The sequence below is a fragment of the Scyliorhinus torazame genome, chromosome 12 (assembly GCF_047496885.1).
Source record: "Scyliorhinus torazame isolate Kashiwa2021f chromosome 12, sScyTor2.1, whole genome shotgun sequence".
NCBI lineage: Eukaryota > Metazoa > Chordata > Chondrichthyes > Carcharhiniformes > Scyliorhinidae > Scyliorhinus > Scyliorhinus torazame.
In genome coordinates this window covers 10,769,827-10,785,035 of record NC_092718.1, presented here as the reverse complement: position 1 = coordinate 10,785,035, position 15,209 = coordinate 10,769,827, and the positions used below count along the sequence as shown (strand labels likewise).

Sequence of the window (15,209 nt, the reverse complement as noted above, 5' to 3'; positions counted from 1 at the left end):
TCGCCACCTCCGGACTCGGCACCACCCGTGTTTTTAGCACCGTGGACATTGCCTTAGCAAAACCCTGCCAAAACCCTCTAAGCTTCTGGCATGCCCAAAACATGTGGACATGATTTGCTGAGCTTCCCGCGCACCTCACACACCTATCCTCAACCCCGAAGAACTTACTCATCCTAGTCGCTGTCATGTGTGCCCGGTGGACTACCTTAAATTGTATCAGCCTAAGCCTGGCGCATGGTGAGGAGGTATTAACCCTGCTTAGGGCATCCGCCCATAGACCCGCCTCTATCTCTCCACCTAGCTCGTCCTCCCACTTGCCCTTAAGCTCCTCCACCGGAGTTTCCTCCGTCTCCGAAAGCTCCTGGTAAATATCCGATACCTTCCCCTCTCCCACCCAGGTACTGGAGACTACTCTGTCCTGTATCCCCCGTGGCGGCAGCAGCGGAAAGGCCGGAACCTGTTTACTCAGGAAGTCGCGCACCTGCAAATACCTAAAACCATTCCCTGCTGGCAATTTAAATTTATCCTCCAAAGCTTTCAAGCTGAGAAAGCTCTCGTCTATAAATAGATCTCCCATCCTTCCAATTCCTGCCCTCTGCCAACTCCGAAACCCGCCATCTAGCCTACCCGGGACAAACCTGTGGTTATTATAAATCGGGGTCCAAATCGATGCTCCCTCCACTCTCTTATATCTCCTCCACTGCACCCAGATCCTCAGAGCCGTCACTACCACTGGACTTGTGGAGTATCGGGCCGGCGAGAACGGCAGAGGTGCCATTACCAATGCTCCCAGACTGGTGTCTTTACATGATGCCACCTCCATCCGCTCCCATGCCGACCCCTCCCCCACTACCCACTTCCTAATCATGGCTATATTAGTCGCTCAGTAGTAATTGCAGAAGGTCGGCAGCGCCAGCCCACCCTCCCCCCGACTACGCTCCAGCAACACTTTCTTCACTCGCGGGGTTTTACTCGCCCAGACAAAGCCCAAAATAATCTTATTCACCCGCTTGAAAAAGGCCCTCGGGATGAAAACAGTGAGGCACTGAAAGACAAACAGAAATCTGGGGAGGACCGTCATTTTCACGGTCTGTACCCTCCCCGCCAGTGATAGCGGGAGCATGTCCCATCTCTTAAAGTCCCCTTCCATTTATTCTACCAACCGGGATAGGTTTAGCTGGTGTAGTACCTCCCATTTCCAGGCCAGATTTCCATTCCCAGATATCAAAAGCTCTTCCCTATCATTCTAAGTGGCAGGTCTCCCAGTCTCTTCTCCTGTCCTCTTGCCTGGATCGCAAACATCTCGCTTTCCCCCATGTTCAATTTATACCCCGAAAAATTGCCAAATTCCCCCAAGGTTCGCATTACTTCCCCCATCCCCTCCAACAGGTTTGAAATGTACAAGAGCAGGTCACCTGCGTAGAGCGAGACCCGGTGCTCCACCCCCCCCCCCGAACCAGCCCTTTCCAGTTCCTAGAGGCTCTTAATGCCATGGCCACTGGCTCTATGGCCAGAGCAAACAGTAACGGGGAGAGGGGGCACCCTTGCCTCACCCCTCGGTGTAGTTCAAAATACCCCGACTTCAGCCGGTTCGTACGCACACTCGCTACTGGTGCCTGATAGAGCAACCGCACCCAGTCAATAAAGCCCTCACCAAACCCAAACCTTCCCAGCGCCTCCCACAGGTAATTCCACTCCACCCGATCAAAAGCCTTCTCCGCATCCATCGCTACCACCACCTCCGCCTCCTTTCCTTCTGAGGTCATCATAGTAACATTTAGAAGCCAACGAACATTGGCCTTGAGATGCCTGCCCTTAACAAATCCTGTCTGGTCTTCCCCTATCACCCCCGGAACACAATCCTCTATCCTTGTGGCCAGTATCTTCGCCAGCAGTTTGGCATCCACATTCAGTAGAGAAATCGGCCTGTATGACCCGCATTGCTCCGGATCCTTCTCCCGTTTCAAGATCAATGAAATCGAGGCCTGCGACATTATTGGGGGCAGGACTCCCTTCTCTCTTGCTTCGTTAAATGTCCTCACCAGCAGTGAGCTCAATATCTCTGAAAACTTCTTGTAGAATTCCACCGGGTAGCTGTCAGGCCCCGGGGCCTTGCCCGACTGCATGCCCTCCAGCCCCTTGATTATTTCCTCAATCTCAATTGGGGCTCCCAGCCCCTCCACCAGGTCCTCCTCCACCCTCGGGAACCTCAACTGATTCAGAAACTGCCTCATTCCCTCCACCCCAGCCGGAGGTTCTGACTCATATAATTTATTATAAAAGTCCTTAAACACCTCGTTCACCCCCGCTGGGTCCAGGACAGTATTACCGTCTCGACTCTTTACTTTACCTATCTCCATGGCCACCTCTCTTTTCCTGAGCTGGTGCGCCAACATTCTGCTTGCCTTTTCCCCGTACTCATAGACCGCCCCCCCTTGCCTTCCTCAACTGTTCCACCGCTTTCCCTGTGGTCAACAGCCTAAACTCCACCTGTAACCTCCACCACTCCCTCAGTAGCCCCACGTCCGGGGCCTCCAAGTATCTCCTGTCCACCTGGAGTATCTCCTCCACTAATCTATCCCTCTCAGCCCATTCCACCTTTTCTCTGTGGGCCCGTATCGAAATTAATTCCCCTCTGACTACAACCTTCAAAGCTTCCCAAGTGCTATATCTAGCTGCCTCTTGAACATATTCAATGTTTTAGCATCAACTATTTCCTGTGGTAATGAATTTCATAGGCTCACCGCTCTTTGGGTGAAGAAATGTTCCCTTATCTGTCCGAAATGGTTTACCCTGAATCCTCAGGCTGTGACCCCTGGTTCTGGACACACCCATCATTGGTAACATCTTCCCTGCATCTACCCTGTCTAGTCCTATTAGAATTTTATAAGTCTCCATGAGACTCCCCCTCATTCTTCTGAACTCCAGCGAGAACAATCCCAACCCAGTCAATCTCTCCTCATATGACAGTCCCGCCATCCCTCGAATCAGTCTGCTAAACCTTCGCTGCACTCCCTCGAGAGCAAGAACATCCTTCCTCAGAAAAGGAGACCAAAACTACCCACAATACTCCAGGTGTGGCCTCACCAAGGCCCTGTTCAATTGCAGCAACACATCCCTGCTTCTATACTCGAAACCTCTCGCGATGAAGGCCAACACACCATTAGCCTTCTTTACCGCCCGCTGCACCTACATGCTTACCTTCAGCGAATGGTGCACAAGGACACCCAGGTCCCGCTGCACACTCCCCTCTCCTAATTTACAACCATTCAGGTAGTAATCTGCCTTCCTGTTTTTGCTTCCATAGTGAATAACCTCACACTTATCCAAATTATGCTGCATCTGCCATTGGTTTGCCCACTCGCCCAACCTGTCCAGATCATGCAGTAGGATCCCTGCATTCTCGTCACAGTTCACCCTCCCACCCAACTTGGTATCATCTGCAAACTTTGAGATGTTACATTTTGTTCCCTCATCCAAATCATGAATACATATTGTGAATAGCTGGGGTCCCAGTACTGATCCCTATGTTACCCCACTGGTTACTGCCTGCCAATTTGAAAAGGACCCATTAATCCCTACTCTTTGTTTCCTCTCTGCCAACCAGTTTTCTATCCCCTCAATACACGTCCCCAATTCCATGCGCTTTAAATTTGGACAATAATTTCTCATGTGGGACTTTGCCGAACGCCTTCTGAAGGTCCAAATACACCACATCGACTGGCTCCTCCTTGTCGACTGTACTGGTTACCTCTTCGAAGAATTCCAACAACTTTGTCAAGCATGATTTTCCCTTCATAAATCCATGCTGACTCTGACTGATCCTGCCGCTGCTTTCTAAATGTTAGAAAAAAATACAGAAAAAAAAAACATAGAAAAATACAGCACAGAACAGGCCCTTCGGCCCACGGTGTTGTGCCGAACCTTTGTCCGAGATTTATCATAGATTATCATAGAATTTACAGTGCAGGAGGAGGCCATTCGGCCCATTGAGTCTGCACCGGCTCTTGGAAAGAGCCCCCTACCCAAGGTCAACACCTCCACCCTATCCCCAGCAACCCCACCCTACACTAAGGGCAATTTTGGACACTAAGGGCAATTTATCACGGCCAATCCACCTAACCTGCACATCCTTGGACTGTGGGAGGAAACTGGATCCCCCGGAGGAAACCCACGCACACACGGAGAGAACGCGCAGACTCCGCACAGACAGTGACCCAAGCCGGAATCAAACCTGGGACCCTGGAGCTGTGAAGCAATTGTGCTATCCACAATGCTACCGTGCTGCCCTTAAGAACAAATGAATCTACACTATATCATTTTACTGTAATCCATGTACCTATCCAATAGCTGCTTGAAGGTCCCTAATGTTTCCGACTCAACTACTTCCACAGGCAGTGCATTCCATGCCCCCACTACTCTCTGGGTAAAGAACCTACCTCTGACATCCCCCCTATATCTTCCACCATTCACCTTAAATTTATGTCCCCTTGTAATGGTTTGTTCCACCCGGAGAAAACGTCTCTGACTGTCTACTCTATCTATTCCCCTGATCATCTTATAATGTTCCGCTATAAAGTCCTTAATAATGGATTTTTCCCACTACCAATGTTGGGCTTACTGGTCTATAATTCCCTGCTTTCTCTCTGCCTCCCTTTTTGAATATCGGAGTGACATGAGCTGCCCCCCAATCTGCAGGGACTGTTCCAGAGTCTATAGAATCCCAGAAGATGGCCACCAATGCAGTCATCGCCTTGATGACTGCTGGAACAGCCCAAAGGGGCTGAATAGCCTCCTCTTGCGCATGTAACTGTTATCAAGGTTCTTGCTTGAAGCAGGTGAAAACACTCCATGAGTTTACACATCCAAGGCTTTGCTGGCAAACACGATTACTAAGCTACGGGGAAGCTGCTGTCTTTGTGCTTGTTCTCAGTCTAACTTTACTGTGTACTCGGTTACCTGTAAAAGTGGTCTTTCTGTCAGCGAGGTCGGGACTTGTTGTTTCCAGTGGGACCGTTGACGGTAAAAGATTTTTTTTTGTTTACCTCCCAAAGGTCATGTTCAGTTCACAGGAATTGTCGGCTTTACTGTGGAACTGGTGCTGAAAAAAAGAGAAAGTGTCTCGAGCTCCCAAAAAACAACGAACTGCACTTTCTAAATTATTCCCTTTGTTTCTTTATAACTGACTGTATGAGACCTCTGAGCTATGACAGATGGGACATTTAGAAGTGTCTCGTGAGGGGCATATCCAGCGTTGCCAACAGTCCTGGAGTATCCAGCAATTGGATATTAATATCCAGCAAAGCTCCAAGAAGTACATTAAAAAGGAGCATGAAACAAATTCATGTTTCTTCCTTTACTTTAATAGCTGAGGCTTCAGTGGGGCTGGTTTAGCACAGGGCTAAATAGCTGGCTTTTAAAGCAGGCCAGCAGCGCGGGTTCAATTCCCGTACCAGCCTCCCCGAACAGGCGCCGGAACGTGGCGACTAGGGGCTTTTCACAGTAACTTCATTGAAGCCTGCTCGTGACAATAAGCGATTTTCATTCTTTTTTTCATTTCAATTTGGATCAATTCTCATACCGGCTGATGTTATCCATGAAGGGCAAATCCTTGCCCCTAGCCTGAGGTCATAGATCACAGAACTTACAGTGCAGAAGGAGGCCATTCGGCCCATTGTGTCTGCACCGGCCCTTGGAAAGAGCACCCTACTTCACCCCACGCCTCCACCCTATCCCCGTAACCCAGTAACCCCACCTAACCGTTTAGACACAACGGGACGATTTATCATGGCCAATCCACCTAACTGGCACATCTTTCGACTGTGGGAGGAAACCGGAGCAGCCGGAGGAAACCCACGCAGGCACGGGGAGAACGTGCAGACTTTCGCCCGAGGCCGGAATTGAACCCTGATCCCTGCAGCTGTGAGGCAGCAGTGCTTACCACTGTGCCGCCGTGCCGCCCTGTGGTGTGATGACCCTCAGGTTGAATCACCGCCAGTCAGCTCTCAAAGAGGAGAGTAACCGGGGCGACATGTGGTGCAGTGGTTAGCACTGGGACTGCGGCGCTGAGGACCCGGGTTCAAATCCCGGCCTTGGGTCACTGTCCATGTGGAGCTTGCATATTTTCTCCGTGTCTGCGTGGGTTTCACACCCACAACCCAAAGATGTGCAGGGTAGGTGGATTGGCCGTGCTAAATTGCCCCTGAATTGGAAAAAAAAAATTGGGTACTCTAAATTTTAAAAAAAGAGGAGAGCACCCTCTGGGACTGTGGCGACATTTTTACATTACTTTTATTATTTGAAAAAATATTAGAGGTTGGGGACTGCTGTGGGTCAAAACTAATGTAGGGCGGCTCGGTGGTGCAGTGGTTAGCACTGCTGCCTCACGGCGCCAAGGTCGCAGGTTCAATCCCGGCCCCGGGTCACTGTCCGTGTGGAGTTTGCACATTCTCCCCGTGTCTGCGTGTGTCTCACCCCCACAACCCACAGATGTGCAGGGTAGGTGGATTGGCTCTCAATTACCCCTTAATTGGAAAACATTTAAAGAAGAGTGTTTTTGCAATGTTTTTTTGATAACCAGTATTTAGAGACAATTACAGACAGAATGAACCTTGCACCAACTCCTCCGTGCTCGCTCCCCTCCGAGGTGAGACAGCCTCACCTCCTCCTCCCCTTTCTCACCAGCCTTCAGCTGTGCCTGTAAACCCTTCCACATGATTTCACAGCTGTCCCCACACAGAAAGTTACTGCGGACACCAGTGTGAGAATCAACGATGTAAATTGGGCAAATCAAAAGCTGAAATCTCGGGAGTGTCAGCCCAAGTATTGGGACACTATCAATTACCTGGTAATTTCTGTAACTCCCTGGAGGGGAGTGGAGGGTGGGGTTGCCTCATTATTCCTGCTAACTGATTGTTCGACTGCACCGATAACAAAATACCAGGTGGCTAATTACAGGTATCCCCTCCGAGTGATTTGTTCAAGTGTGCAGTGCTTTGCAAATGCTCCCATGTCGAACTTGCCGAAGCACATTTCTTCCAGGGTTATAGTGTCTGGAATTACCTTGTGTTTTGTTCTGTTGCTGCCAGGGGTCCAGAGACAGATTGTGCACTGTCTGGAGAAGATTGCGGGAATCGTCGAAGAACAATACTGCGAGCTGATAACGCGGCCCGACGATAGGCAGAGGAGTTGTCACCCAGAGCCATGCCCAGCCCGGTCAGTATCCAATCGAGGAGGGCAAGGGTTCCTCAGAAATTGCCCCTAAGCCTTCATCCGTAACTTTAGTCGGCCATGCTCATGCTGATGTACAGTGGCTCCCGACCTTGATCCTGTTCAAATCACTCGCTGGCTTCCCCCCCCCCTGCTGTCCCTGTCATCTCCTCCAACCCTTCACGATCATAGAATTTACAGTGCAGAAGGAGGCCATTCGGCCTATCGAGTCTGCACCGGCTCTTGGAAAGAGCACCCTACCCAAGGTCAACACCGCCACCCTATCCCCATAACCCAGTAACCCCACCCAACACTAAGGGCAATTTTGGACACTAAGGGCAATTTATCACGGCCAATCCACCTAACCTGCACATCTTTGGACTGTGGGAGGAAACCGGAGCACCCGGAGGAAACCCACGCACACACGGGGAGGATGTGCAGACTCCGCACAGACAGTGACCCAAGCCGGAATCGAACCTGGGACCCTGGAGCTGTGAAGCAGTTGTGCTAACCACTGTGCTACCGTGCTGCCCCAGATCGCTACCCTCCTCTAATTTTAACAGTTGCGCATCCCCGAGTTTATTTGCTCCACAATGAGGGACCATGCCATCAGCTGCCTGGACCCTCAGCTCAGGAAGCCCCCTCCCCTAAACCTCTCCATCCCTCTCTGCCTCATTGTCTGAGACGCTCCTTAAAACCAACCTCATTGACCAAAACCTGTGGTCCCAGCCTAACATTTTCTCTTGTGACTCAGGTTTTGTTTGCTGACATCCTGTGAAGCTTGTTGGAGTATTTTGCAAAACTAAAGGTGCTACATAAACGCAAGTTGTTGTTGTTGTCTATGCACTATAATAGTTTCCTTAGAAGAACCTTACAGGCTAGAAGGAGGCCATTCAGCCCACTGTCCTTGGGCAGGCTCTTTGAAAGAACCGGCCACTATAACCCTTCACAAAAAACATTGCACCGCCCTCTTTGGGGTGACCTCTGGCCTCCTGCCACCCATGGAGCTGGTTGGAGTAATCCCAGTGCCGGCTCAGAGCATCCTCTGCCTGGAATGGCAACCGGGGTTCTACATACACCAGAGCTTCCTATTTCCATATTAAGCCAAGCCCATTGCCTGATACAGGTAGCTGCCTCAGACACCCAGTAGGAGGCAGCGTTGCCGAGTGTTAAGAGGGACAGGCAGGCGACAGATCCCATTTGGAGCCAAGTAAGGCCCAGAACGAGTGATCAAAATCCAAACCGCCCTCCCCTCTCACAATTTGTGGGAAGATGGGGCTAAAATCCACAATTGCTGACTCAGACAAGAGTGCTGGGGTAACATCGGTGCTGCGTGGATGAAAAGCCTGCATTTGGATCTGTGCTCGCCCAAGGGTTGAGCTCACTACTAGGAGAGCGAGGTAGGAACATTGGGGGCGATTCTCCGATATGGAGGCCAAGTGTTCGCGCCGTCGTGAACGCCGTCGCGTTTCACGACGGCACGAACAGGGCCCGGGCACGACCTATTCTGTCCCCTACAGGGGGCCAGCACGGCGCTGGAGCGGTTCACGCCGCTCCAGCTTCCGGCACCGCGCCAAACCGCGCATGCACAGTTGGGGCAGCTCAATCCTGCGCCTGCGCGGGGAACTTCTTATGCGCGCCGGCCCCGACCCAACATGGGGTCGGTGTTCGGGGGCCTTCCGCGCCAGGAAGTAGGCCCGGTGGGGGAGGGGCCGGCACGCTGATCAGTGGGCCCCGATCGCGGGCCAGACCCCATTGGAGGCCCCCTCGGTGAAGGAGCCCTCCCCCCCACCCCCCCCCCCCCACAGGCCCCCCCCCCCGAGCGTTCCCGCAGAGTTCCCGCCGGCAGCGACCAGGGGTGAACGGCGCCGGCGGGAACCTGTCATGTTGGAGCGGCCGCTCGGCCCGTACGGGCCGGAGAATCGCCGGCCCCGCCGATTCCAGCGGCCTGCCGCCGCCGGCGCACCAAACACGCCGGCGCAAATGGCGCCGATTCCCCGCACCCCGGAGAATCGCGCGCCGGCGCGGGGCGACGTGCCGCAGTTGCGCCGATTCTCCGGCCCGGCGCGGGGTTTGGAGAATCGCCCCCATTAGCTCCCGCCCTGGCCAGAGTCTGGCGAGTGAGCGTCAGCTGTTTTCTGGTGACGCCCCCACCCCCCCTGCCGCAAGCTGGCTTTTTCTTAGCTCTGAGGCTTCTCTTTATTTTCACAGGTGGTGGGTGGGGGAGTGGCAGACCTGCTCATCCTCCTGCGGGGAAACGGGAATCATGAAGAGGACGGCCCTCTGCATCCAGAGTGTGGGACTGGACGAGCAGCGAGCTCTGCCAGCCTCCGACTGCCAGCACATGCCCAAGCCCGAAGACGCCAGCCCCTGCAACAGGGAGATCCCCTGCCCGTCGGACTGGAGCACGGACAGCTGGTCAGAGGTGAGAGAGCGAGCCAGAGGTCAAAGGTCAGGGCAATCATCCCAAGGCAGGAGGCTTTTTAAAAAGACATAGGTAATGATTGACAAGTAATTAGTTCAACAAGGAAATGTCTGTCTTGAGCGACACGAATCTGGTTTCAGTTAGCTCTCCGCCTTGCTGACCTGACCCTTTAAGCTTTGACTTGTACAAGCCTCATAAATGTTGTGCTCCTGAAACCTTAGAAGCTCTTGTTGCTTTTTCTTAAAGGGACCGTCTCACTGGTTGCCAGCCGTTTAAAAGAATCATAACAAAGAAAAGTAATTCTTTAAAAATAAATTCCGAGAGCCCAATTCTTTTTTTCCCGTTAAGGGGCAATTTAGTGTGGCCAATTCCCCTACCCTGCACATCTTTGGGTTGTGGGGTGAAACCCACACAGGCACGGAGGGAATGTGCAAACTCCACATGGACAGTGACCCGGGGCCGGGATCGAACCCAGGTCCTCGGCGCCCTGAGGCAGCAGTGCTAACCACTGTGCCACCGTGCTGCCCAAAGAAAAGTAGTATTAATCCACTGTGCTTTATTTTATTGGCCTGAGTTTTATTTATCCATTCTCGGTGTGTCGGGCCAGCATTTAATGCACTCTCCCTAGTTTCCCATTCAGTGGGCAGTAGTGATTCTACAGTCCAGGAGGTGGAGGTGACTCCGTAATGCTGCAGTGGTTTGATAGAACGGAGTCAAGGAGCGGAGAGAGTCAGCCACAATGGGACTGGAGTCATTTGGAGACCCGGATCCAATCAGGACAGGAGATTTCCCTCCCTAAAAGGGGCATTAGTGACCCAGTTGTTTTTTTCTTCTCTCTGTGCCGTTCCAATTTCAGTTTCTGCGCTGCCGAAGCGGGCCCGCAGTTGGGGTTTTTAACGCTGAAAAGAGGAAGTGCTGGATAAACCCAGCAGGCCTGGCAGCGGCTGGGGAGAGAGGAACAGAGTTGACGTTTCGAGTCCGAACGACTGGCTCTTTTTCATGGCAGTTCAACACCATCATGGTCACTTTTAGTAAAAATAACCTTTTTTATTTCCCGCTGTTTAAAAGTAAATTCAAAGAACCACAAGGTGGGATTTGAACTTGTGCTGCCTGGGCTGTTAGGCCAGGCCCCAGGATCACTCGACCAGAGGGCGGCATGTGGCACAGTGGATAGCACTGGGACTGCAGCGCTGGGGACCCAGGTTTGAATCCCGGCCCTGGGTCACTGTCCATGTGGAGTTTGCACATTCTCCCCGTGTCTGCATGGGTTTCACCCCCACAACCCAAAGATGTGCAGGTTAGGTGGATTGGCCACGCTAAATTGCCCCTGAATTGTAAATAAAATAATAATTGGGTACTCTAAATTTAAAAAAAAAAGGATTACTGGACCAGTATTAAAACTGCTGCACTACCCTTTAGTGAGACGTAATAATAATAATCTTTATTATTGTCACAAGTAGGCTTACATTAACACTGTAATGAAGTTACTGGGAAAATCCCCTAGTCGCCACATTCCAGCGCCTGTTCGGGCACACGGAGGGAGAATTCAGAATGTCCAATTTGCCTAACAAGCACGTCTTTTGGGACTTGTGGGAGGAAACCGGAGCACCCGGACGAAACCCACACAGACACGGGGAGAACGTGCAGACTCCGCACAGACAGTGACCCAAGCCGGGAATTGAACCTGGGACCCTGGCGCTGTGAAGCAACAGTGTTAACCACTGTACTACCGGGGGGAGGGGGTTTTGGTGGGGGAGGGGGTTCAATGGGGATGAGGCTACATTTACAAAATTAACTACAGTGGTGTAACTAGCTCGACGACTCTGATATTTTTTGTTTGTGGAGCTGCCTGATTATTGGATGGCCCTGGGGGTATTAAGTGACACTAACTTCAAAACTTTCACTCATGTTATGGAAAAGGAAAAATACCAGTCTCGAATTTGGGGCTGAGGGAAATAGAACCTTGCAGCACAGAAGGAGGCCATTCATCAGTCATGTCTGTACTGGCACTTTGAAAGAGCCACTGATACTGTTCTCTCATATTCTCTGCACATTTTGAAGATCTTTATTTATAGAAGGATTTGAATAGAAATACACACAAAGGGGCCAGCAAGGTGGCGCAGCGGTTAGCACTGCCACCTCACGGCGCTGAGGTCCCAGGTTCGATCCCTGCTCCGGGTCACTGTTAGTGTGGAGTTTACACATTCTCCCCGTGTTTGCGTGGGTTTCAGTCCCATAACCCAAAGATGTGCAGGGTAGGTGGATTGGCCACGCTAAATTTCCCCTTAATTGGAAAAAATGAATTGGGTACTCTAAAATTTAATTTTTAAAAAAAAGAAATACAAACTCTAACGAGAATATTCCCGTCCATTCATTCCCATTGATTGGTTGAAACAAGATTTATTTTTCTCCTGCAGAGTTTTCTATTCATATATTTTTCCACTCTTTGCTGAAGGTGTCACATCTCAGTTTTATCATTTGTTTTTTACAGTGCCCTGTAACCTGTGGGGAAGGAGTAAGAAGGCGCAATGTGCAATGTCGGAACAACACCAACATGACATGCAGCTTTGAGACGAAGCCAGCTGCGAAAGACCCATGCCACCTGAAACCTTGCCCCCTGCACAGGACTGGCTTCACGCCGCCTGACTGGTCAGGGAGTGGCGGATCGAGCAGGGAACTCTACAACGAAGTGGGTTTCAATCTGAACTTTGACCCCAGCAAGACAGTTCAAGAGGACAATTTAAATCAAATTGTTAACATCCCCAACCCTCGTCCACCCAATCTCAATACAGCGGCACCCCAACCACATCCCCCTGAAGATAAGATAAACAACCATATCGTTGAAGATGATTTCACTGTTGAGAGCAGCAAGGATGAGAATTCGGCAAAGACAAATGTCTTTGTGGACGATTTTTACTACGATTATAACTTCATAAATTTCCATGAAGACCTTGACTATGACCCAGAGGATAGGCTTGACGTTGAAGAGGAAGAGATGACAAGTGAGGACATTGAACATGAAGAAGAACATTCAGAAATAAATAATATTTCGAACAATGTTTGGGGGAATATACCGGACCAAAGCAAGAATAGGACTTCAGATGATTGGCAGGGGTCCGATGGGTTGGAGAAGATTCATTCGGAACCCCCAGCGAATGAAAAGCTCTCCAGTCAGGATGAGATAGAAACAAAGAATACTCCGATTATAAATTCTACCTCAGAAGAAAAGGATATTCGGCTGAGCGAGGAGCATCCTACTGTGCATGTCCGAGTGACGGAGGTTACGCAAAGTGTATTGCATGACACCGACATTGAAGCTATTGAAGAGGAACTGTACGAGGAAGATGAGTTGCTGCCCGTTCGAAATACAACAATGCACAGTGTTATGGAAATTATATATCCAGGTTTTTCATCAAGTGAAGATCAGAGCAGTATTCATGACATGATTGGAAACCACAGTCCTCATTACCACAGCGTCCCATCAATCATAATGACTACCTCATCACCAGGTAACAATATAAACATTCCCAATACTTCAGACACCTGGAGGCAGGAGCTTCCTGTGGTCAAGCAGAACATTGATGAGGCCAGCACGAGTGATCGTGGTGCAAGCAATAGTGAGCAGGATGGTCAACATCATGTAGAAGCTGAAGGTTACACACATCCTTCTGACAGCGAACTGGAAAGAAACCTCGAACCAAATGAGAATATGGACGAAAACATGAATACACATCTACTGATAGAAGAAGGTAGAGTGCCGAAGGATGAGCATGAGGTTATAACCGAGAAAGCTCACCTCCCGAGCAGCAAACACAGTAATAATTCTAAACTTAGTGATATGGTCCATGTGGATGATAATCAATACACACACCATGACATCGGTGATACAAATCCAGATGTTACTGTTAATAAAAACCTTAATTACTGGGGAAACCTCGGCAATCTCCCCTCCATCACTCATACTGTATCTCCAAAACCTTCAGTCTTCATTGACCCAAATGGCGTTCCTGCTTCGGAAGTGATACATTGGTCTGCGGAGCAAGGACGAACTTTGCCAAGCACACCGGATTGGCAAAGTTTGAGGAATCCTTCGGAGTTGCCGGGGAATGTTATCCTGCCCGGAGAACCTGAGTATCATAACACCCGGAACGTGCACTCCCACCATTATTCCCCTTCGACGCAAACCTCTTTGGCTTTGACGCCAGCTTTATCCACATCGCTGGCATTGGGATTCCCGGAGGCAGGTTATCCATCGGGTGTATCAACATCTCCAGCGACATTTGCAGCTCGGCCAAATCTGGACTCTCAGCCTGAAGTGCAAAGTACAGCTGAGACAATCCAATCAAACCATTTGCAGCCAGTTATGGTAACCCCCTCTGGCCATTCATTTGTTCAGACTGTGAGCCCTCAGATTAGGCACTCAACTGGAAGGTCACTGACACCAGCAAATCTATATCAAGGGAGGACAAGATTGGCATCACCCTCAAATTCTGTAGAAGGGAGCTCCAGGAGTATGACTACCTCTTCTGTTAAAGCCATCTCTAGTCCTAACCTGTCAGCAGCTGTAACACCAAGACCTACCTCACATTTAACTACATCCAGGACCCAACAATCAGACACTGCAGTCCCGGTGGGTACTCCTCGGACTGCCATCTTTGTGCCCCATGAGACAATTTCAGCCATTCATCCCAATGTAGGCGCGAAGGAAACGGCAACAACTGTTTCAACGAGGTTAAATTCTGATGTAAAAATTGGCAAGACTGATCCAGACGACACTGATTCAGAAATCAGGAATGACTCCCAAAGAGCCACGGTGAGCAGCTGGCCGGCGACCACTACTGGAATGCATCTGCCGACTGTCTCCGGACACAAGCCCTTGTCAAAGTCAAGTTTGGAAGTACCGACAACTTTAGCAAGTTCAGTGATAGAAGCAGTCACAAACCCAACCTCTGAGGAATTCAGTGCCTACTGGGTGATTGGAAACTGGAGTGAGGCAAGTATCAGAGTTAACTCAGAAAGCAGCAACGTTCAGAATGTTTTATTAATCAAGGAATTAACTTAGAAACAAAGGAGAGGCCTGAGGCTGAGAAAAGTGGAGAGAGGTTCAAGGTGAGTTGGCAGTGGTCGACACAATGGCAGCGACAGATATTGGAAAGGTTAGGGAGGAGATGAAACAAACCGGCTACCCCCAGACATGAAACCTGATTGGAGTGAGGTCGTGACCACCAAGCAGGCTCACCTGTCACATTAAAGGTAAGTGAAGAAGGCACGGGTCCTGGAGGATGGTCAGTTGGCAAAAGTGGGTGACGGGAAAAGAAGTTTGAAAAACACTGAGTTAAATAATTCCCTTCCCTCCTCCTCCTCCCACCTTCATCCAGACTGCGCCTACTACTGGCTCCGTCCACCATTGCGCCAGTCTGGAGCGATGGTGCAGCCCCGGGGTACCCACCTTCTGCCCGCAGCTCCCGGGTACTGAGGCCGAGAGCATAAAATGGGCCGGGACTTCCTTACAAAGTAAAAAAAATTTAGAGCCAGACTTTTTCAAAAATTTTATTGGGGAACCAAATCATTCAAA

General features: G+C 50.4%; 1 protein-coding gene across 1 annotated transcript in view; it reads left to right on the top strand.

Annotated features, from left to right (window-relative positions):
* Window positions 1–15,209, top strand: part of LOC140387312 (uncharacterized) — a 404,134-nt gene that overhangs the window by 207,465 nt on the left and 181,460 nt on the right. The window contains exons 17-19 of the mRNA XM_072470241.1: window positions 7,089–7,215; window positions 9,421–9,634; window positions 12,126–14,627. Coding sequence (XP_072326342.1) covers window positions 7,089–7,215; window positions 9,421–9,634; window positions 12,126–14,627 — 2,843 coding nt within the window. The remainder of the gene's footprint in view (window positions 1–7,088; window positions 7,216–9,420; window positions 9,635–12,125; window positions 14,628–15,209) is intronic.